Source organism: Pseudochaenichthys georgianus, chromosome 19 (genome assembly GCF_902827115.2).
Source record: "Pseudochaenichthys georgianus chromosome 19, fPseGeo1.2, whole genome shotgun sequence".
Taxonomy (NCBI): Eukaryota; Metazoa; Chordata; class Actinopteri; order Perciformes; family Channichthyidae; genus Pseudochaenichthys; species Pseudochaenichthys georgianus.
This window is the reverse complement of record NC_047521.1, coordinates 21747464-21770668: the sequence shown is the minus strand read 5'-3', so window position 1 is coordinate 21770668 and position 23205 is coordinate 21747464. Positions and strand designations below refer to the sequence as shown.

The 23205-nt window shown below is 41.4% G+C and overlaps 4 protein-coding genes across 7 annotated transcripts; 2 read left to right on the top strand and 2 right to left on the bottom strand.

The window, feature by feature from the left end:
• Positions 1-3009: 3009 nt before the first annotated feature.
• On the bottom strand, positions 3010-8124 carry mfsd1l (major facilitator superfamily domain containing 1-like). Its single transcript, XM_034108101.2, has 13 exons — positions 7532-8124; positions 6712-6812; positions 6449-6558; positions 6302-6357; positions 5706-5849; positions 5454-5612; positions 5239-5354; positions 5035-5135; positions 4808-4919; positions 4588-4725; positions 4109-4248; positions 3909-4020; positions 3010-3799 (listed from the first exon to the last, which is right to left on the bottom strand). The coding sequence occupies exons 1-13, from the start codon at positions 7551-7553 to the stop codon at positions 3653-3655; spliced, it is 1458 nt and encodes a 485-aa protein (XP_033963992.1). The 5' UTR covers positions 7554-8124; the 3' UTR covers positions 3010-3652.
• Positions 8125-9781: 1657 nt separating this feature from the next.
• eme2 (essential meiotic structure-specific endonuclease subunit 2) lies at positions 9782-13954 on the top strand. Of its 3 annotated transcripts, none has more exons than XM_034107757.2 (8): positions 9782-10326; positions 10981-11093; positions 11182-11271; positions 11359-11483; positions 11637-11709; positions 11847-11962; positions 12038-12218; positions 12782-13954. In XM_034107757.2, exons 1-8 carry the CDS (start codon positions 9885-9887, stop codon positions 12935-12937), a joined length of 1296 nt encoding a protein of 431 aa, XP_033963648.1. In that variant the 5' UTR covers positions 9782-9884; the 3' UTR covers positions 12938-13954. The 3 variants fall into 3 exon arrangements, with proteins under 3 accessions (XP_033963648.1, XP_033963647.1, XP_033963646.1); XM_034107756.2 differs by having other exon boundaries at positions 10981-11102; positions 11185-11271; XM_034107755.2 differs by having other exon boundaries at positions 10981-11102.
• Positions 13955-13994: 40 nt separating this feature from the next.
• spsb3b (splA/ryanodine receptor domain and SOCS box containing 3b) lies at positions 13995-20559 on the bottom strand. 2 transcript variants are annotated; one of them, XM_034106865.2, is made up of 7 exons: positions 20451-20559; positions 17174-17309; positions 16510-16690; positions 15356-15543; positions 15119-15221; positions 14726-14851; positions 13995-14613 (listed from the first exon to the last, which is right to left on the bottom strand). In XM_034106865.2, the coding sequence occupies exons 2-7, from the start codon at positions 17300-17302 to the stop codon at positions 14081-14083; spliced, it is 1260 nt and encodes a 419-aa protein (XP_033962756.1). In that variant the 5' UTR covers positions 17303-17309; positions 20451-20559; the 3' UTR covers positions 13995-14080. The 2 variants fall into 2 exon arrangements, with proteins under 2 accessions (XP_033962756.1, XP_033962755.1); XM_034106864.2 differs by lacking the exon at positions 20451-20559 and adding an exon at positions 19665-19804.
• On the top strand, positions 20044-22845 carry nubp2 (nucleotide binding protein 2 (MinD homolog, E. coli)). Its single transcript, XM_034106867.1, has 7 exons — positions 20044-20146; positions 20568-20683; positions 20908-21106; positions 21227-21381; positions 21652-21762; positions 21987-22056; positions 22553-22845. The coding sequence occupies exons 1-7, from the start codon at positions 20113-20115 to the stop codon at positions 22690-22692; spliced, it is 825 nt and encodes a 274-aa protein (XP_033962758.1). The 5' UTR covers positions 20044-20112; the 3' UTR covers positions 22693-22845.
• Positions 22846-23205: the final 360 nt, after the last annotated feature.

The following is a 23205-nucleotide window of genomic DNA, read 5'->3' as shown; positions in this document are numbered from 1 at the left end:
CACAGAGGGCAGGACTGTGTGTGTGTGTGTGTGTGTGTGTGTGTGTGTGTGTGTGTCTGTGTGTGTGTGTGTGTGTGTGTGTGTGTGTGTGTGTGCGTGCGTGCGTGCGTGCGTGCTAGTCATTCAATCCTGGAAACATTATCAATTCTTTAAAATAACTTCAAGTGTTCTGTTACCTTCCACGTAGAACAAAAAAAAAGAGATTGAAGTCTGCAGTTAAAATGTTCCTATTTGATAAATTACAGGGCTGTACAATGTCCAACTTGGAGTGAAATGTTTGCATTTTTTTTCTTTTTTGTATCAGAAACATTTCAAATCCAGGCTCTAGTCTAAATCTCTTTTTCATTCTCTGTGTGCATTCACACTATTAGCTTATTTTCTCCTGGCTACAGCACCAGAGAAGAATACAAACAAAGGAACGTTTTTTTTTTTTTAAAGCAGCCGAATGTTTGAAAAATGCTCACTGCAGAAAATGTGATTCTGTGATTACAATACAAGCTGATGATATTCGTAGACATTATTTTGTGAATATTTGAGTTGCCTTCTTTCCACACAGGCTTCTTTAATCTACGTAGTGATTTCATCAACCAAATTAGGTACAATATTGACGATACATGCAACTAAAAATGCTAGTTATATGAAAAAGATCAAATGTTGTTTCAAAAATACATTCTGTACTTTTAATTTAACAGAGGCAGATGGTGTTTTGGACGCAAACAAAATGAATGTTTGTTTATGTACACGGAGCAGACAATGTCAAAGGGCTGAAAAAACATGTTAACATGTGAAACTCACATGTCAATTTTGTAGACCAAAAACCTTCAATATAATATCATATCAAAGGACGAATGATGGTATACTGTATAAGCCTGTTAGCAGCAAAAATAATACAACCTGTGAGCAACATTAGGGTTCATAATAACTTGACTTCTGTTAACAACATAAATGCATTTAAGTAATAAGAAAAGACAGAAGATGTTCAATCTAATCATCATTTAGCCTTTTCTGATGTAAATCAATGATCCATAACAAACAATGGCCAAATGATATACTGTAATGACAAGTCAATAAAACAACAACTTATCAACTTTACTACATAGGGAAGTACACAATTCAATACCTGCCATATCTGCAGAACTAAACAATTTCTCACACAGGATGTAGTCGTCGGGGTTGATGAAGGGCAGCTGCTCCATCATGGACTGTTTAGGAATAAGGTAAAGGACCTCTGCAAGTTCACCATCTTCAATGATTGACATGCGCCTGACGGAGTTCTTCCTCTTGACCCTGTCCAGAACTACCATATCATTGCTGGATCCGCAGATCCGGCCCAGGCTGCGGAGGTTGAGGATGCCCGACAACGACATGCTGCTGTCGTCGAGGCTGTCGTCCGAACAGATCAGACTGCAGAGTGACACCAGGTGAGAAACCATAAAGCAGGTCTCAGGATGCTAAAGCCCCTTGTTTAAAGTCAGGCTCTCTAAGACTCTGAGACTGACTCAGCGTGTGTGTGTGTGTGTGTAAGTTATCCATCAGGCAGGCAAAGACGCAGGCCTGCCACACACTAAGCAGATTAAGTGAGGTGTATTTTTAGAGTTTATCTCCGTGGTAAACACGGGATGTGAGCTCAAGGACAGATAAATAAAATTCCGGTGACCTTTCAGATGCATCCTTCTAATAATCTGGTAATTGGGGCACAATTCTAAAAAGATTATAAACTGTGTCAGATCATTCAGTTATGTAAACCTTTATTATTTCTTTATAAATCGGAGTGTTCTGTCTGATCCTTGGTCGAATTATGACTGAATACAAGGACCAGCTGGACACAAATATTAATTTTCAGGTACATTTCATTACCCTGCGTCTGCAAGCATTCCATTGTTTTGTTTTCCTCCTCGGTAATCTACTGGAGTGCAGTCTTTAGGACGCTTACCACGTTGAACCTGGAACAGGGTCAGGACAGGAGGTGATGAATTTGCTGGCGGTTTTAGAGCGTTGGTCATCAGATCAAGGGGCGTTGGTGAACTCCGGTTCGAATCCCGCCTCGGCCGCCACTGCGTCAGGCCGTTGTGGGTAATGTCCGCAGCAATGACTCTTACATGTCTAATATGTGTAATGTGTACTTGTAAAGCGATTTGAGCACCTGTAAAAGCGCTCTAATAAAAAATGTAACACATTATTATTATTATGAACCCTGAACGTTGAACTTTAGAGTACTGAAGTATTTGCAGAGCACAACATGATTGAAGAGCAGACAGGGCAGTCTGGATCAGTTTAGGCAGTCTAATCTGCATTTAATCAAATTTGAATAATAAAACTCAGGCGCACAAGCTCTAACCGAAGCCTCTTTGTGTAAATATACTCGAATACCCTAACTATAGCTATACAGGCTACCGGATAAATGCTAGTGTTAAAATGACTAAAGTAGCGATTAACATCACCATAAATGATACAGCAATGAATCCGAATAGACATACAAAATAAAGGACAATTAGTGTACTGTACGTTTAAAATGATATTAACTTTTGGATATTTGCCTTTAGCTATTTTAAAACAGCCTACATTCTTGCAGTTGTTGACAGGATGAGGGATGTGATGTGAAGCATTGGTAACTTGACTAGCTCTCCCCCAAATAACCAACCTGGCTCACAAAAAGGTTACTGATAAACCAAATATTATCAATTCGGTTAACTTTGCTACTCCATGAGCTTTAGTCTTTCCATAACAAACAGATATATGAAAACAGCTCCACCTACTGACCGTAATGTGAAGTTACAATGCTGGTCAAGACGATATTGCAAGATAAGAGCTAAAAGGGAAGAGCCCCATGATGTTCTAACTCTGTCTGTCTTTTAGGGCTAAACAGGTATTACCATTTTTTTTTTTTTAACTTTTAAAATAAAAACAAAGCTATGAAAGTGAACCAAAAAACTTAAGTTGTTTCCAGAAAGCAAAACAATTAGCTGGAACTCCTTAAAAAGCCTTAGGGAAGCTGCACATGGTACCAAGCCAATTACACTTTTTTTAATTTAATTTGTTATTAGACATGTAACACAGATTTCACCGACCCCGCGCATACCTCAGGATGCCCAGGGGTAGCCACGCGCAGAGAGTCACCAGCAGAAGCACATCAGCAGCAGGAGCAGGGAGGCACTCTCTGTGAACCCCATTTGGCTTTTAAAAAAATTGAACAGCCCTTTTGCTGTTTTGGTAGTGTAATAAATCAAACTCCCTTCTTTTAAGGACAAGGTAAAATCTATAACTATACAATTACAGAGAGGAGGTAGGTACACATATTTCAATTTCCCATCAGAAAGTCATAAAAAAACTAAAAGTTACATATTGACATGCATGGTAAATTGAAATAAAAATTATTTAGTGATCTCGGTAACGTTGACATTTTCACTTATGGTTTTACAGTTGATAGCTATTGTTTGACTGTATAACTGAAAAATCCGCAATAGCTAGTTAACATTTAATAAAATGTATTGATACTATTTGGTTGTAAATAATACTGTAAAAACAAGGTTTCATTTGTTTGTCATCCACTGTTACACGACACAGTGTGGAGAAGAAATATGATTGTGCAATAAAACCAATATTAAAAGTGGTACATTTTAAAAACGCATATAAAAAAGAGAAATGTTCAAATTTAAGAGTGGATAGAAGGAGATCTAACCGCCTCGCTTCCCTCTTCCTCCTCCTCTCCTTGCTCCTCCTCTCCCTGGGTGAGGGGCTCTCTGTCCGACTCCTCCTCCGCCTGCTGCGACTTCTTGGTTGTCTTGTTCAGGGTCCCGCCCTGCAGGTAAACAAATATTCACTGAGCACATTGTATCCTGTGGTGAAGATGGCTGACAATATACACACACAGTACAAATAGAGACCGATGAACAGGCTGTGTGTCTGACCTGTCTGCGGTCGACAACGTTGAGCACCACTGAGGTGACGATGCAGCCGATGGTGTTGGCCAACATGAAGATCATCATCCTCTGCCAGCGCCACAGAGGTATTTTAGTTTCACTGGAAAGGAAAAGAGCAGCCAAGTTAAAATGCAGAAAGGACAATGAAGTGGTCTACCAATATGTTCCTGATCTCAAGTAATTCCTACCTCGACTTGGAGCCCAAAATATGCCCAACGACCAGATTGGATACACCGATCCCGACCATCTGTACGGAGGTGGCCAGACCCATGGCTGTTCCCAGAGTCGCCTGAGGCACCACGAGGGGGATCGACGGCCACATGCTGGCCTGGAAAACAGCACAGATTGTCATTTAATTTTTGTTGGATTTATTTCTAGGTTTTGTTGTTAGCTTAGTCCTTTCTTATTACTGTTTTGTTCTTTTCTGTTTTGTCCTTAAGTTGAGGAAAGTCCATTGTTTAAACCAGTGGCTCCCGATACATTTTTTTTTTTTTCGGGATTTGATATGGTCATGCGTGCTCAAAAATTAAACAAAACCTGAGAAACAAAATGTTTTTCACATAAAAATCTCTGCTTTGAGAAGATTAAGCTTTGAGAAGACAATCAATTACTAACATAAACTGGCCGCCACTATAATTTGCAATAATTTCTTTTGAGGTAAACTCACAGCAGCGAATGAGTAGGTGACTCCGAGCCATATGGTGGAGACCAGAGGAGGGACAAAGGTGAAGGCCAGCAGTCCGAACACAGGCAGCGTGAAGATGGCACAGGCCAGAGCAAAAATGCCCCGCAGACCCACACAATCCTGGAAGAAAAACACAAGAGCCTCTTGTTTTATGTTGCTTTTTATGACAGACTTGTACCAGGCTAAGGTTACAGATACTTACTATGAGGATGCCCACGCTGGCTGAGAGGACCAGTGCGCTGTCATAAACAGCGCCGGCGATATAAGCTGCCTCCTTCTGACTGTAGCCATCGTACTTATCCTGAATGAATTTACTGGACAGGTAGAAAAACAGCTGTTTGTTAAATTAGTTTACAGCATACTGGCATTCAAAACCCATATTAAATCTGAGAAACATGCGTGTGTGTGTGTTTGTGTTGACATCTCTACCTGGCATCTGCAATGAACGGGAAGATGCCGTTATAGAAGAACATGATGGTGAGAACCAGCAGCCAATATCTTAGAGACAGGAGCTTCACATCCTGAATCCTCTACACATACACAGAAACACACATTACTTAGGAGTTAATGAACATTCAAAATGTGTACTTGGTGTGGAAAGCACGTTTTTTTGTTAAAATATATTGTTCGTACCACTTTGCGGGACTCCTCTTGGATGGCGCCATCAAGTCCCAGCTGCTTCATTCCTATCTTATCCAGGGCGCTGACAAGGATGGCGGAAACAAAGCTCAGCACACACAGGAGTGTACCTAGAAAGCATGAGAAAATACTCTTACTTAAGCACCGTGTTATTATTCACTCAGGTCATAAACATGGTGTTTCTATCCCCTTGTTTTCTTAGTACATACCACCCCAGAGTGTCCACTGCATGCCATATTGTTCCTCAAACTTCTGTGTGAGGAAGAAGTTCAGGACTGAGCCGAGGCGAGAGAAAGCCAGCGTCAGACCGAACGCCAGGGCCAGCTCCTTCCCTCTGAACCAGAACGCTGTGATGCGGTTCTGAACAACTGATGAAGACAAGAAGAGCAGTTTAATAGGAACAGTCCTCTGAGTTGAAATCCAGAGAGAGTATGATTGTGACTTTAGGAAATTGGCTTTACTGGTCAGAGATCCATTTCCTGATCCAAACAGCAGTCGGCCTGTGAGCATCAGTGGCAGCAGATAGGGGGTTCCCTTGAAGTGGGAACCCAATGCAAACAGTGAAGAGCCCAAAACACACAGGAAGGAGAACAGAAATACTCCAACTGCAGAGAGGACGAAAAGGGAATGAATTCACCGTGTGTTACCATAAAGGTATATCATTATCAGTTATAGATTTAGCAGATATTTGTTGATGTAATGGCAATTGTAATGTTCCAATGTCCTATATCCTTTTGCCATTACTTCACAGGAGGGCTGGAGAGTGATCCAGACGCAGACACAAAAGGATTTCCGGTCCTTTGGTGCAGTTTATAATGATGTTTATTTAGCGTTGAGGTTTAATTATACAGTTGAATGGTTGTGGTGAGCATCTGCCGGGCTGGTGGAATCGGTATGCTCTTTCCTCCTGTGTCCTCGTCACCTATGACCCTTTTTATACACCCAGTGCAGCTAACCCCCGCCACCAAGTGTCCAAAATAATATTGCAGTATAAATATAAATAAAGTAAACTGACACACCAACAACACCCATACAATGGCTCCTACAGTTGACTTACAGCGGTTTCCTAGTTTGTCAATCAGGAAGCCGGCCATGATCACAACGACTGCATTCCTGTTGATAGGAGACAAAATAATCCATTGTAGTTTTCTGATAAGCCACTCAGCAGTGTAATACAGTAGGGTCAATGTGCACGTGAACTTACGTCCAAGCGTAGATGGCGTAAAGAAGATTGTACTGCTGAGGGTTCATCCCCAGTCCCTCCACACAGTCCACTGTGCCGTTGATCACCGTCGCATTGGAACATGTCAGGTTCTGTCAGATGAGTGGAAGCCAGTGATTTAGTTATAATCATACTAGCCACAAACGAAGGACAGACTTCGTCATTAGTACTACAATGATCCTGTTGAGTTAATTTGGGGAAATCATCCTTTAATACTGATTATATCTTTTAGACCTATTGCTTACCCCCTGGAACTGATCCTGTAAAACACTGGGGATGTCGAAGCAGAAGTAGGAGCCAAATGTCAGCAGACAGTTGAAAAACAGCACCAAAAAGCGGTAATACGCTGTAAAGAAATAACAATAATGTATTATTGTTTATTTTAACGTAAGAGTCAAACTTCAATTGCAATGAACGCAAATGCAACATCCTAGTTTACTACTTCTTCTTTTTTTAATCCCACCTGAAATTAATATACAAAATATATTTCAACCAAGCTTCAATACATCTCTTATTAATTGTGTTTTTTGAAAACAGTGCTTTTGAAAATGATTAAAGCTACCCTCCAGACATATTTAAAAAGTATTCTGCTTCGAATAATAACTAGTTCACGTATTTCGCACAGAAAAAGGGGAATCCCCCAGGTAGCTTAAGAATATATTAATTATGTATAGTGAAGGACACACATTCAAGTGAAGCAACAATAAGAAGTGTATTTAGTGGAAGGGGGCTTTAGGAAAAATCTGGTATTGTACATTTCCTTTAACTCAGCCCAATGGGGATTTGGTGTTTACTTCACTGAGAAAACAAACTGTGTAAAACAACTGCAGCATTAGCTTGAATTAGCTTCAAATTGTCTGTAGTATGCCCATGAGGAAGCACAACGTGATTGCTGACCTTACGGTTTTGGCAGTTGAATCACATGAGTTTTAGCAGAAAGTGCTGAGTTGTTGTTCCAGTGGCCCAGATTTTCATTAGGGAGGGTTACGACAGAAGTCTGGTCACTGGGTTATGCTGAATGTGGCTATTCTTTGGAAAGTAAAACTATAGACAGAGTAGACGTACCTTTCTCCGCCGGCTGCGCCATGGTGAGCAAAAAGGGAAAAGGTTATAAAATAAAACTTCCAAATCACATTCTTCAGTCTTGTTTACATGAGCAGCTGGTCAGCAAGCTTTAAAACTCTTCTTCGTGGAATTCAGCAGACTAGACGCTGTAATGGCGACCTCTAACGTTACTGTTAGTTCTCCTAAAGTCCAAAATGTAGTCCACAACTTTGCAGATATTAGGTCAGTTTTCTTATTTGTAGTCCAGTTTTCCAGGTTTTGTAATGTTCAAAGAGTAAAAACAATTTCTCCAGTTACTTCCAGGGCTCTGCTCAACCTCCTCTGAAGAGAATATGGCCCTTTCTCATTTCTCGAACTCCCCTCCTCGACTCCCCTCCTCGACTCCTATCCTCGATACTTAGTCCCACCCACAGGAGATGCGAGCGGAGGAGCCGAGGAGGGGAACCGAGGAGAGAGGAGGGGAAGCAGCAGGCGGTTAGAGAAATGAGAACTCCTCTCCTCTGAGTGGTCATTTTAAAGAGACGTCCATTAATGATGACAGGAGGCAGCAGCCCTCTGTCTGATGGACAGATGTGTTCATGACGACTTATATATTTACTTTGATTCATTCACAGTGCGGTGTAATGAGACAATAATGGCTACAGATGCGGACACACACACACATATATGTATATATTTATATAAATATATACAATTTCAGAATCAAGCAGAGCACTCTCATAATAACGTAACACTATCAGAGACTGGATATACCCCCCCCCCCCTCTCTGGTCGCTACAATGTGGAAAATAAATTACGGGCCAAAAGTTGTATTTAAAAGTATTAAAAGTAAGCAGAGGACACCAAACCAACTGACACCTGTCTGTCTGTCTGCTGCATCGACGCACACACTGTACCACACACACTTACACCACACACACGCATATACAGCTCCTAAAACAGGCTACAGCCGTGGTGTATTTAATTGTGAAGCACTACATGGTTTTAGAAAAATTCTCTTTGTTTGTAGATATCTACTAAACTAAAGCAAAAAGAGTAGGCCTGTTCTACTGAGTGATATATATTATACACACTGCTCTGCTTTCTGCACTGACCTCACAGCTGTTCTCACTGTAAACATCGCGTCGCGATGAAAGCAGTTAATAAAATAATATCCAGGGGATGCATGCAGAGCTGTCATTGGCTGAGATAAGTCCGGCCGTGCGTCACGACTCTTTGAAACATCTCTGTTGCCGGAAATGCATCCACGAAGCAGCCGTGGAGGACTGTGGAGGACCCATCAGTGTATCCTCGGTTATAGCTCCTCCAGAGAGCCTCCTCGACGCTCGATCCTCGGTCCTCGAAGTGCATTTAGAGAAATGAGATGTCCTTCAACATGGCGCGCTGAAATTCATTTCCGGGTCACTACCGGAGGACCGAGGAGTCGAGGAGTCGAGGAGGGGGATTTGATGAAATGAGAAAGGGCCTATGTCATTCTTGCACAGGATGAGATAAATCTCCTCCACACATTAGGGTGTTTCCCTATCAGAGCCAGCCCCCTCTTTAACATACAATGCTCCCTCCTAAAGTACTGTGAACTTTGCATATCCCTTTGTAAATGTTGCACGTTTTTGCCCACAAACATTACTAGTCAGACTGCACAGCTCTCCCACTTTTAATTCGATATTGAGTGAATTGTCCAAAAAATGTTTTTCCTGATTGTAATGTTTCACTTTCTTGAACACAATTTCTGATTTCTATGTACTTTATCAAATTATTTTGGATGCACAAATAACATCAATTCAGTATTTTTCTTTGTAAAACAAAATCCCTCTTTCGACCTCCCTAATTAAAATGTCCAATTGTTCCAATCATCAACCTTAATGGAATACAAATTATAAACCTCAAGCATCAAATGAACTACTATTGGCTACAACTGTAGTCTGAATTTGCTTGTGATTTGTGTATATATATATATATATATATTATAAAACAACAACTGCATCCATTATATATTCAGGTTATATATATTAAATACATATTTTAGCCAAATAATAGCCAACTGTGCTATACAACTGTCATCCCGATCATTCACTCAGTGTTTTATCTTTGGGTTCTGAGATTGAATCCAATCAAACGAATAACGTTAAATGTATCAACCATAGACAGCTAGTGCCTCTCCTGTCTTTCGTTGTTTTCGACCAAAGACAAAACACTTTCCCCAATTATTTATTCATAAAAACTCGAATATACGAAGCGCGTTTTCTCTCTTTTGTCCCTCAGCGCACACCGTCGAGTTTAGACTCGCTGAAAGGGGTTAAATAATGCGTTCAAGGAGTTTAGGAAATTTTTGATTATGTTTTAAACATGCGAAATGTCTGTGTTGCGCAGAGCTAAAACATGGGAAGTATCTGACTCCGAGGACAGCGACGCTGAGAAAAAACATGATTCACACCTCGATGAGAGAAGTCAAACAATAACAGTGAGCGAAGAAGATGAGGCTCCATACAACAAATGCAACACCGTCCAATCTTCACCCATACAAACAGAGCCCCGTCAGACTTCAGCTTTGTCTCCTCCACGACAACATGCAACCCCGAGTCCTGCAAGAAAACGCCGCAACAAAGAGGAGGTGGAGGCGGACAGAGAGGCAGCCAGGGAGAGGAGGGAGGAGAGGGAGAGGGTGAGGACAGCCAGGACCCAGGAGAAGGAGGAGAGGAAGCAGGAGCAGCAGAGGAGGAGAGAGACGGCCGAGAACCTGAAGAGTCTCCGGCCCGAAAACTGCCTCAAGAGTCTGACAGTGCGCATAGATCCAGGTACACCGTGCTGCCTTCAGGTGCTGTGGGAATTCATTTTTTCCGTCGATTATATTGGGACTGCTGTGAAGACAGTGAAGACAGTTTGATAACTTTTTTATAATTGATGCTTCAAAATACATATAGGCCTATAGCAATACTTATATAAACAAATAATGATATTATGATTACAATTATTACTAAACTTTTTTTCTGAAAGTCAGTCCAAATACCACATACATATTGCAATATAAAGGTATTTTATTATGCTGAAATGTTTGTTTGTTTCAATAAATATAAAAGTGCAGTCTGTCTTTAATTTAAAAATAAATGTATTAAGGAAAAATGTGCTTTATTTAGGCTTCATTTAGTGCCATTTCTTTATTTGTTTTCTTTTAATAAGTTCCATTATCAAATATTGTGCATTTTGTTGTTCTCAGTTTAGCTCTTTATCATCTACTTCTGTGATCTGTGGCCTGTGGGTACTCTTAGTAATCTAGTACTGGCTAATTAATATAATAATAATAATAATAATAATAATAATATGTATTTACAACCTACAAGCATTAAGGTGGAAGCCAACAAGAACCAAGCATTGGACCATGTTATTATTTTCACAAAGAGAACAGGCTAAAATGCTGATATACCTATAACCGTGTGTGTGCTTTATTCCAGCTCTTCTGCAAGACGGTGGCTCAGACATCTTGCTGGACACCCTGGCTACCTTTGATTGGAGGTTCAGCATTGAGAGCCATCAGCTCCCACACAGCATCACCTGGACGAGAGATGTACCTCAGGTTACCCCCCTCTCTCTGTACTTAAATATTCTTACAATCTCTGCTTTCTGCAGTGTGATCATTACTGCTCTGTCTATAGCAGGGAGAAGACAGCTTACTGGAGGAGGAGCAAGTGGTTCTGGTGCTGGGTCTGACAGACTTCATGGACACGGTGGTCTCTGTGAAGAAAGTGAGCAACCTTTGAAGTTGAAATATTTAACTTTGATGGCAACATACATGCTGACCCTCCTCTATATTATTTTTGTTGTCACGGCAGATGCTTGACAGTAACGAGGAGCAGACAGAGGCGGGGTCTTTCCTCTCTCCAATTTTGGAGTGTCTCAACAGGGACGCCAAAAAGGTGGTCACCCTCTTAGTGACAGACCCTCAGCAGGATTACAGGTAAGTGTACGTCAATAGGACCTCTTATAGACAGACACAATCATTGACTTTCTTATATGCTAATTGTATTACTCTCTGATGAGATAATACACTATTCTGTGTTGGCTTTCATGCCCACATTGTGACTTTAATTGTTGGTTTGCTTACCAATAGGGCTGATGCAGTCCCTTTACTGGATGATACTCTACAATCCAAACTGGGGATGGAGAACTTGGACGTGGAGGAGGTCAATTTACTTTAAATCTGATGATAAGTCAATCTTGCATGTTCTTTTTGTATAGTTTAGAAGGTAAAAAACAGCAAAAATGTACATATAACTGATTTGCACACTGCACACTCAATACTGCTGTTATTTTTCTCCAGGTTCTCGTGTACCTGCAACTCTGCAAGAATATCTCTCTGGTCTTCCTTGATGGCTGGCAGGAAGTCACCAACCATGTGTGTGCCGTCACTAAGGCCTTATCAAAACGCCCTTTCAAGTAGGCAGACACTCGAGTCATTTCCATAATAAAAGAGAAGGAACATTCCCCTGATGTCTTTCCATGTCTTTCCAGACTGCTGACGGAGCTGCCCTTCTGTGTGGACGGTTCCTGGGCCAGCGGGGTCCGGGTGGAGAGGGACGGCTCGGGGCTGATCCAGGTGTGGAGCAGGCAGGTCCAGCAGCTGAACAGAGTCAGCCCCACCATGGCCTCCACTGTGATCGCTGCCTACCCGTCTCCTCAGCTGCTGCTGCAGGTACAGCGGCCTCAGGGTGGTGCTGTAGAGCTCAGTGCATAGAGGACACTGCTGCCAGCGTTCTATTGCTTTGACAATATACTTTTAGCATTCACTGGTAGGTTTTGAACCGATTTAAGTTAATGAATGCAATAAGATCATAGACTTTAAACCAATACTTCATCCACAAAACCATTATTTGTAAGTGTAATTATCAACAAAGAATTCAAAAACAGAGACAAATCTTGATGATTTGAAGTAAATACGGTCTGCTGTTAACGACAGCAAAACTATATCAAAACCTCCGTTTGCAAACCTCTCACAAAAGTTGTACAGCCTAATCCAAGACTCATGTATCCAGTTATTTGCTCACTTTGTTCCAAACACATAGCATTTAAAACGTACAGTCTTACTCCGTGTGGCCCAAGTATTTTAAATAGCAAGGATTTTAGCTAAATGTGCTGAGAGGATGACTGGATAAATGAGACTTAGATTATACCCCACAAGTTGCGTATATATTTTATACTAAAATTGAGTTCAGGAAATTACAAATACAAACATGTACATTCTCTGTTGTTTTTTAGGCGTACCAGAGCTTGGATTCAGAGGAGGACAGAAAGAGTCTGCTGGCTGGTCTCTTGGTGAAGAGCGGAGGTAAAGAGAGACGTATCGGCCCAGAGATATCGGCCAGAGTTTACCGTTGCCTCACAGCCCAGAACCCCCAGCTGGTCCTGGACTGATCTACTTGAAAACGTTAGCGAGGATTAAATCCGGCTCTGATTTCACGTTGTCACCACTTGGCTGCTAATGTGTTCATGTTGATGTTTACAAGCTAAAGATATGCCTTAGATATCATGTGCCCCTTATTATTTATACTTCAACAGATTTAAGCAGTATTATGTTTCGTAAAATATGGAAGAAAATCATGTGTAAATATTATTCTATTTACATGCAAGATGTAATGTCAAAGGGACATTATACTACATGATATGTTTTGTTTGTGTGAAATGGCTTATAAAAAATTGTGGCAACCAAACTTCATTTGTTATAATTTTAAATAATTTCTTGAGTAATGGACTGTACTTATATAGCGCTTTATCCAGTCTTTAAGACCCCTCAAAGCACTTTACATACAACATGTCGTTCACCCATCCATACAGAGCAGTGTATGTTACTCTAGGAACTAACATGGCCATGCCATCGGGAGCAACTGAGGGTTAAGTATCTTGCCCAAGGATACATCGACATGTGACTGTATGGGCTGGGATCGAACCCACAACCTTCTGGTTGAAAGACGACCGCACTCCCTCGCAGCCACAGTCGTGAGTAAGAAAGTTAATAAACAAACTGTAAATAGAAAAGCAAATTCTCTTGTAAAGCAAAAAACACATCCACCGTTGATATTCAATCAAAATGCTGATACAAAACACATTTACAAAAAGTCATTTCCACAGTATCAAAAAGCCGTTTCCCCGGAGTATTCCCCAGGGAACAACAAGTGTACACTTTCACATTATTCCTAGTCAGATGGTAAAACATTGGACCTTCCATAAAGTAATTTAAGATTATTATTATTATAAATGTGTATTATTAATGATTATTATTCAGAATATACTTATTATTAATCCAGGTATTATTATTAAAACATTGGCTAAAATGCAATTGAATGACCCATATGTCACTATCAAATCTCCACTTCTCACATTCACAAAGTTGTTGATTCAGTAGCTGAATTGGTGTTGAATGTCACATACTCTTAATAAAGAGACGTACAAATCCCCTCAAAAAGTACAAATATTGGCTCAAAGATGAGGTTGCACTTATAATTTCCAACAGGAGATGTCGATGGCAGTCGTAGAATAGCTGTTCGCCAAACACCGGGGTCATGTCCAGCGGCATCTTTTGCTTTGGTAATCCTCAGGTTCAGAGCAGCAGCTGTCGTATTCGCTGCTGGGAGGAGTGGGAGGGCAGTGGCAAGTGCATGGCTGAGTTTGAGGTGATGTTGGACAGGAGCACTGGTAGGGGACCGTGTCGAGGAAGTGGCTGGTGCAGGGGCTGGGGGAGGGGCAGGCACTCAGGGTGGAGACTGGGCTCGGGATGGGGCTGGAAGGCAGACTAATTTCTTCTTGGAAATCATCAAACAAGTCCTCGTTCTGCTCCGAGGCTTCGGGGCTGCTGCTGAGCGTGAAGACCCAGCCGAGCTGCAGGTGGAGCTGGGAGTGGAGGCCGGGGGGCAGATCCACAGCACCGAGGACGTCCGGGCAGTTGGGCAATATTTGGCGGAGCCGGGTGCAGCAAAGGTACTGCAGGGAGGTGGGGGTGTAGCAGGCACGGATCACCTTCATACTGCTTTTAGCTGCCGTGGAGCAAACCATGGGGTAGAACTTCTTGTTCTGCAGCCTTGTGGAAGCAACACCTGTAAAAGAGAAGAAGAACATATCAGGGTGAAAAACAAGGCAGTCATAGCTACATTGAAATGTTCCTGGGTATTATGGCGCTCACTGATTGAATTAGAGAGAAACTCTCACCTATGCAGTGCCGGTTCTTGTAGAAAGTCAGGGTGCCATGCCAGGTGTCGAGGTGCACTCCTATGATGGAGCCCTGGCCAAACCGAGAGGAGAACCTCACTTTGTCCCCTTTGTGCTGGAGGAAACCTTCAAACAATTGTGATAGTAAATAGTATTTAATTTGTATTCTCTGTGGTGTAACAAGTTCTCAGAATTGCTTATAATACCATTATTTTAAAAGCATTGACTTAAATCCTAGGGGAAGTTCAAAGTGGGAACGTCTCTTTGGTGGAAATGCTCACTACTCAAATGTCACAACTCGTATGTAACAACCGGTAACAACAAGGGTCCAATCTGGAACACTTAAAAATACTCAAGTGAAAGCACAGAGCTTTCCTGTATTAACCCTCTCACCTGTGTAGGAGAGCCCCCAGCTATCTTCATCATTTCCCAGCAGGCTGCCAAAGCTGAATTTGAACTTCTCCAGGTTCACCTCTGAAGTCCCAATGCCCACCATCTACACAGACAAAATGATCAAAACCGAATCAAACAGGTTGACTAGTTCCATCTCTTCACTAGAAGATGTGAAGAGAGCATCTCCAGGCCACTTATCATATGACTTCCAGAATTTGTAAAATGTTTGCTACCCACCATATCAGTTCCATAGATGGGAGAGGTCATCTTCACTTCCCAGAAGTGTTGTCCCTCTGCGAGCTCCTTGGTGCCGCGGATAGCCGCTGTGCCGCAGCTGTAGTCTGTGTGAAAGCTCACCTTCCTGTTGTCACAGCTGAGGAAGGCTCCGGATGAGTTGAAGCGCTCGTCCCACTCCCAGTCAAAACCTGGGAACAAAAACATGTATATATATAATATATATTAGCTGGATGATTAAGATTTGAACTTTTTTCTTACATAATTTATTCACTTATTTCATTTAAGTTGTAAAATTGTATTCTATTTCATTGTTGTTTTATTCAATACTTTTTAAAAGTTTAACAAAAAATTCTATTTCATTGTGCTTTTATTTAAAGGCGGGGTAGGTAATTTTGGAGAAACCAGCTTGAGATTGCGAGAATTTGAAAATACACCCCCCGGAAAAAATCTGCCACTTCCTTACAGAGCCCCTCCTCCAACACACAGGAACGCGCACATGACCAATGAGGGCACGAGATCAGTTTGTGCACAGATGGAAGGCTGACAGGCAGGTAGGCCATCCAGTTATTTTAGCCGGGCCGGCTAAAATGATTGGTCGTGCTTTTTACAGCACCACGGCTTCCACAGATGAATTTTTGTTATGGATTTTTTGTCAAAGCACTTCAGATATTCATTGCTATCGGGATGTTAAGAGCATTCCATGGAATATAACAAAAAGTGTATCTCGAGCCGGTTTCTCAAACTTACCTACCCCACCTTTAATACCTATTTTGTTTTAAAATTGTATTCTATTTTATACTAAATGTTTCTATTTATTTAGTAGTTTATTCCACAGCAATTTACTGCTAAAACTATTATCATGGATTCAAATGGATTGTATTACATTCATATCGTCTATCATGCATTGGTATCAAATAGTTAAATAGTTAAAGTCATTTATAACCGTTTCTTTATATTCCACTAGTGTTCTGTCTTTTTTTGACTTTCCAGTCAGCTGTGAAGTAGGAACATCTAGTGAAATAATCACAAAAAGCGAATAATAGTATTTGTATGTTATACTTAGTGAGAAAAGCCATATCTGCCCAGATTCATCACTACTCTCATAAACAGTATACTCTGCTTTGTTCATCAGTTTAGTACTGTGCTTTGCTCACCCTGATCCTCCTCCCCACAGAGGCAGTCAGCGCTGACGCTGAGGCCCAGGCTGAGCTCTTCCTGTCGGTCACACTGGCAGAAAGACTCCCCGGTCACCGGTTCAGTACCGGGCAAGGCCACCACCTCAGACATGGCCTGAGCACTCTCCAGGTAATCCACTTCAAGCTCCATGTTGCTGATCTGATTGAGACAAACGGCATCTTGTAAGTCTGAACACATGGCCATGGTCCAGGGCTTGGTAGCGGGAGAAGGAATTAGATCTCTATGAAGAGCGAAATGAGAAGCATGTTTGAAAGACTGAAAAGTATTTTCCCTAAAAGCTGTTCCTATTGGTTACACAAGTCATGTGTGCCTGTAAGTAAAACGAGACCCCCTTCCAAAAATACTAAACTTGCTTTCCTTGCCTTTGAAGAGCTGACTGTCTTACACACAGCCCTTTCAGAGAGGGGACAGTCCAAGTGGAAAACTACTGGCCCTCAGGCTGAAATGGTATCGGTCATAAAGTCACACCAAACTATATATTTAATATCCCCTGGAAAGCGTCTCTCTCTATTCAGTAATATACATAGATTTGATCTCCAACACCTTTAAAAATGCAATCTTTTCAGCCCACACTTTGATCCACTTTCTTTTTGTTACACTCTATATTCCCTAATGTCTCACCTGTGTGGTCACCTGGCCTTCCAACCCCCCTCTGTCTGACGTCTGGATCACTGCCATGGCATCCGTGTCTTTCCGTGTTTCACTCCAGGCTGAATGGCGAGCCCGTCCGCTCCTGCCTCTTCTCAGCATGGCAGCTCTGTGGATCGAACAACTCCTCAATCAGCTGCCATGTGTACAGTAAGCTATGGACCGTGCTGAACTCCTGGTTCCTTTCCAAATACATTACACTTCTTTTAGCTGACACTTGTATCCAAAGCAACTTACAATAAGTGCATTCAACCATGAATGCAGACTCTCTGATGTCCTGATATCAATTGGGAGCTCGTTCCACCATTTTGGAGCCAGGATAGCAAACAGGGGTGTATTTGTTTTTTGAGTTCAAACATTGTCTTGACACATGTAGAGTACAGGCTGTGTTTGAAGAACAAAGACAGACATGACTCCCTATTTCGGACTGAATAGCGCATTCGTGGAATAACAGCTTATAGATGAAATCTTCAACCAAGAATAATTGTTGTTGTTGACTAGTGTGTTAATGATTTCCTCTACTAAACACTACGTTTTTTGGTACATACAAATTCAGAATATGGTAAAGATGTGTTAATCGGTGTTTCTCAAAGCGTAAGACGACATCCTCAGATGTCTTGATTTGTCCACAACTCATACATATAAAGTTGACTGTCTTAAAGAAACCAGAACAAATTCACGTTAAAAAGCAGGAATCAGAAAATGTTTGCTTTTCTTTAAAAAAATATATCTGTCAAACCCTTTGATCAATTATTCAAATATTTGATGATTAATTTTGATAGCCATCTATTATATTAGATAATTCATCTTTGAATATGCTGAATATGAGTTTGACCGCAACATAAGGGACCAAAGAGATGAAAACATTAGTTCAATTCTTTTACATGTTTAAGCTGCTGTGGTATTACTCATAAATTGGTGGAATGTGTTTTTCTCTTATATTTCAATAATCTTTCTTACAATGTTTCACAAACTAGTGGGACACCTACATTTGAAAGATCAAACGTCCTCTCTCAGATTCCCTCAGTTCAGCAGTTTAACCTTTACTCTCCTTACAGTCGGTGTCTGCATAATATTTAGAAAAGGAAACCAGTCTGGTCCCGTACTGACTGGTGCGCTACAGCTCACCTATTTCTATCCAGCCCATATGCCGCAGTTGGCCGCAAGAAGTGTTTCCACGCACTTGTTTAACATTTAAACCAAGCCCTCTGGTTTGCCACTGTAGCAGCACACAGCTCCCTTTCTCTGCAGATAGGTCACCTGAACATTGGGACTACAATGTGTACCAGTCATAAATCAGTGATCACAGATTGTAATATCCTTGTGTTTTCACGGATGCTACAGTAGTATTGCCACTTTTACAAAATGATGCAGCACTTTTACAAAATGATGCAGCACTTCAATTAACCATATTAGAGAAGTGTAGATGCAAAGCTAATAGCATTACATTTGGAACTGACTTATATTTACGGATAGAAGAAGACAAATTAAAATGCAGCATAACCTCCACTTTTGAGGAAACCCAAAATTTGATCCAGCGTGCGACAGAACTAACATCGAAAACTGATTCAATTCCAATGACAAAAACATTATTCTGCCTCTCTCCAGTGTGTATTCACGAAGATAGGTATGGCACATGGCTTTTTGAGTCATAACTTATAACTTTACCGGTTCATGTTTCCAGATGTATTGAACCCCAAACAACAATGACTGATATGTTTGTAAAAAAAAAAAAACGAAATGTTTTTATACCCAGTAATCATAAATGTAATTGCCTCAATTGCAGTGTTGTGGTTTTTCTGAGTAGTATCCTTGTTTACATTACCCACATTTTAATGTATCCTCTTTTATAGGTGCTCGTTTTTATTGTATTAAAAAGTATTTTTTTCTATACCATGATAACATTTACACCAAGAGTGTTTTTGTTTTTTTTAACTAAACGCAGTAGCCAAACCTGATAGCATGTTGCGGTTCATGCCACCACTGAACACAGCAGCTGGTGACTGCTTTGGAAGCAGGTGCAGGAGATAACTGCCATTAATTTAGATTAGTTAGTCTGGAGCTAGTCTCACTTTAATTGGGCTTTACCCTACTTATGCACATGTAATGACATTCCAGAGAAGACAACCCGCAGTAGCTTTCAGGGCAAGTGTTTGACTGAGGACAGGGACAAGTTTGCATGTTTCAGATTGACTGAAAACCACACCACTGTCCATGTCCTGCCAATACTTCCTGTTCAGACACAGCAATCCACTCCAAATCAGTGCACCAAGAGTATCTCAGATTGAGATTCTCACTGCAAGTCAAGATAATAGCATCTGCTGGATGTTTAAATCAATGCACAAACTGTTGTTGTATTCTGTACCACTACATCTGATGTGTTGCTGTTATGTATCTTCATCTGAACTCAGATACTAAACAAAGTAAACCACAATACAGCCTGAATACATTTTAGCATTCTTACCTTACAGTAGTCGTCCTATTCACCGTATTGCAGTGGCTCATGTGAATGCCAGTGTGTTTCTCAGTATGCTTCAGTATGCTACAGTGTGACAGGTGCAGTTTACACTCTGTCCCACTTCGCAGCAAGCCAAAAGTAAACATTACTTCTCCACGCCCTCATCGTGTACTTATTGGATAAGAGGGAGGAGTTAATTTACATGTTCTTATCTAACTGTATATTCGCATCCAGTGCAAATAGTTCTCACTTTATCACGACATCTAAACATTCTGCTGACAGAAACACTAAAACTCGTTATTCCATATATTGAGAGCTCTTGCAGTGTGAGTAAATGCTCCATGCTGCAACAGCCCATTGGTGGTGTTGGAAAAGGGGCGGGACTTATCTGTAACCGGGGCTGTGTGATTGGCTAGGTGGCACGGGGTTATACGGAAGTAGTTGAATTCGGTACATGCATCAAATCCAAAACATGGAACAAAATAATGGTAAGTCAAAGTTACCCGTCAACAAAGTTCATCAGAAGGTTACATTCCTATATTTAGGTCGTATCATTGTTCTTTATTGATGGCAGCTGTTAGAAACTGCCGACTGTTGTATATTAGTTACGCATTTATAGCTTAGCTAACCGGCTAGCGGGAGCTAATTAGAAATAGGCTTACGTTTGAAAGATTCAGCTCTTTCAGCTGCTAAATAAGAGCTTACCGAAATACTTCTATATCCTCGGAGAAGCTAAACGTAATACAAAAAGTTATTATATAGTTTCTAATGTTATGCATATCGAACTCTCACCTTGTTACGTTGCACTTCTGAACTCAGGTGATGAAACGTGCTCCCTTTCATAACTGCGAGTCTGCGACATAACTTTAGTACTAACTTTACATGTATCTGCTGCGTTCATGACGTGAGACGGGGGCATGTCCCAGGTCCGGCATGTTGTGTTGGTGCTGTCGGGGAAAGGAGGAGTGGGAAAGAGCACCATCACCACAGAGTTAGCCCTGGCTCTCAGGCATGCTGGCAACAAGGTGAGTTCAAAGACCTGCTGAGTGTTTGTGCAGCAGAGTGTCATTTAACACTGCACACGTGGTTGTAATGCATGCAAGAACACATAATAAACAGTCAGTATGTTACTCCCCATTATTTAATTGCAATGTGATAATAATCAGTTTATACCTGTGCGCAATACATCGTTTTAGGGAAAACTAAGCATAAGTAAATGGACTTACTAATATTACTCTGTGTTCATCAGGTTGGCATCCTGGATATTGACCTCTGTGGCCCCAGTATCCCGCGCATGCTGAATGTGGGACGGACTGACGTGCACCAGTGTGACTCAGGATGGGTGCCGGTCTACACTGATGCAGAGAAGAGCCTCGCCCTCATGTCCATCGGCTTCCTGCTGGAGGACCCAGACGAAGCAGTGGTGTGGAGGGGGCCCAAGAAAACAGGTAAACTATTCTCCTATTCTTCTGTGTCTCAAGAAAAAACGTGTGGGGCATGGTTTAAACACGGTTCTAACACCTTCCTCTACCAATATCCTCTCCTTCTCTGAATGCCCCGTCTCACAGCTTTGATTGGCCAGTTTGTGTCGGATGTAGCGTGGGGAGAGCTGGATGTGCTGCTCATCGACACCCCGCCAGGCACGTCTGACGAGCATTTGGCGGTGGTGGACAACCTTAAAAAACACAGATTGGATGGAGCTGTTTTGGTCACCACACCTCAGGTATCTGCAGAGATCTTACAGTCCATAATAGGAGTTAGAAGACCAACTAAAACTGGCAAATTCACTGTCAAATGTAACTGTGCAACAACATACATTTATATGGTTTTACATGTCTGTTTAAAAGTCAATTTAAAGAGTAGCGTGAAGGGCACTGTGGCTCACTTGTCTATGTGAGCCAGTTGAGCTGCTTTGTTCAAGATGTATTGAACTATAAACAAGACCCTATGATATCCAGTGATGATTGTTCTTCCTGTTATGTGTTGGTTACAGGCAGTTTCTACAGGAGATGTGAGGAGAGAGATCACCTTCTGTAAGAAAACAGGGGTACGGATCCTGGGCATCATTGAGAACATGAGCGGGTTTGTTTGTCCACACTGCTCAGTAAGTAAACCTTTGTACGGTTCAGAAATGAAATATCAATAATTCCTAATGAAGTTGTAGTTACAGCAATGTGCATCAAAGTCAGACAATGAAGGACAGAAAAAACCTCTGGAATAAATTGCTGTATTACCTGTTTTAAATATGTACTCAATTTAGATCTCCCAAGACATACTTGAATCATTTCGTTTTTTCTGTCATTTGTAACAAATATTCTCTCTTTTCAGGAGTGCAGCAACATATTCTCAAAAGGTGGAGGTGAAGAGTTAGCCAAACTGACCGGGTCAATATTCCTCGGTGAGTCCAGTGGGGTTGAATCAAATGTAATGCTAGCTTCCAGCCACAGGGTGTCGCACCACACTGTGACATCCCCCTCACCCTCCATTCATGATTTCGAAAGCATTTTACATCACTGTCATGTCTGCGAAAATGGTCGATCGGGATCTCAGATTTTCACAGCAGGTTTAAAAATACCTCAGTGAGGGCTTGATGCATACTCATCAATAGGTCTGGGTCAAATTAATAGATCATTTAATGGTTGCCCTAAAGGGATTATCGGCCTTGTATGCAGATCAATGTCTTGAGTTATGATGCAGCTAATTCAGATCACCCTGTGGCAAGCCAGCTGTGTCTGTGCTGCTTTACACAGGGAAGTATTTGATTAGTGAATATCCCTTAACATCCACTTGACTCACTATTTATCATGAATTACTGAATCCCTTGGGAGTGATACTTTTAAGGCATAACGTCGTGTGGTTAATCAGTTATCAACATCATGTTTTGCCCATTTCAGGCTCTGTGCCCTTGGATCCTCTGCTCAGCACCAGCCTAGAGGAGGGCAAAGACTTCATGCAGTCGTTTCCCGACAGTGCCACCTTCAGCGCCATCAGCAGCATCGCTCAGACTCTGCTCAGCAGCCTCCAAACATCTTGAACCAAGATTACGTTTGCTCAAAATGGTTTACGTTTGAACAGAGGCTCTGTAAAATGTACATTGTAATACATAAATGTTAGTGATTGTTCAGATGATTTCCATGTTGCATTTTTGTCCTGTACAGTTTAACAATATTAAACTATTTGCTGATTATCTGCTTTTAACTCTTTTCTTAAACCTTTTATACCTAATGTCAGTATCTGCCAAATGTACAGAGCAGGCTTTGTGTGAGTCAGTGTCAAGTCACAGCTGTTGTGTTAACCACATTTACAAGTGTAACAGGAAGACATGAACATAATGATACTACTAAAAGTGCAAGTCATGCTTCCCGTCTAAGTGTCACTGTAAAATATACATCCATTATGCGTTTGAAGCCAGTCACATCTAAGTTGGAATCTTCTTTAATTCGATTGACATCAGGATAACTTCAATATCAGTGGTAATACAGGATTGTAGATTGGCTCTTAGTTAATGCGTCAGCAGCAGTTCCACCTTCAGAAAACAAACCCCAGA

Bases quoted from the DNA above. Each gene is read 5' to 3' on its own strand.
- mfsd1l (XM_034108101.2), bottom strand. From the start codon at position 7,553: ATGGCGCAGCCGGCGGAGAAAG. The intron at 4,249-4,587 runs GTGAGTTTACCT...GCTGTTTTCCAG, and splicing joins TCACCTACTCATTCGCTGCT to GCCAGCATGTGGCCGTCGAT. The intron at 4,021-4,108 runs GTAGGAATTACT...TTTCCTTTCCAG, and splicing joins ATTTTGGGCTCCAAGTCGAG to TGAAACTAAAATACCTCTGT.
- eme2 (XM_034107755.2), top strand. From the start codon at position 9,885: ATGTCTGTGTTGCGCAGAGCTAAAACATGGGAAGTATCTGACTCCGAG. The intron at 11,272-11,358 runs GTGAGCAACCTT...TTGTCACGGCAG, and splicing joins CGGTGGTCTCTGTGAAGAAA to ATGCTTGACAGTAACGAGGA. The intron at 11,710-11,846 runs GTCAATTTACTT...ATTTTTCTCCAG, and splicing joins AGAACTTGGACGTGGAGGAG to GTTCTCGTGTACCTGCAACT.
- spsb3b (XM_034106864.2), bottom strand. From the start codon at position 19,804: ATGTTTACTTTTGGCTTGCTGCGAAGTGGGACAGAGTGTAAACTGCAC. The intron at 16,691-17,173 runs GTGAGACATTAG...TGTCTCAATCAG, and splicing joins AAGGCCAGGTGACCACACAG to ATCAGCAACATGGAGCTTGA. The intron at 14,852-15,118 runs GTGAGAGGGTTA...AATTGTTTGAAG, and splicing joins CTGGGGGCTCTCCTACACAG to GTTTCCTCCAGCACAAAGGG.
- nubp2 (XM_034106867.1), top strand. From the start codon at position 20,113: ATGCATCAAATCCAAAACATGGAACAAAATAATG. The intron at 21,382-21,651 runs GTATCTGCAGAG...TGTTGGTTACAG, and splicing joins TTTTGGTCACCACACCTCAG to GCAGTTTCTACAGGAGATGT. The intron at 22,057-22,552 runs GTGAGTCCAGTG...TGCCCATTTCAG, and splicing joins GACCGGGTCAATATTCCTCG to GCTCTGTGCCCTTGGATCCT.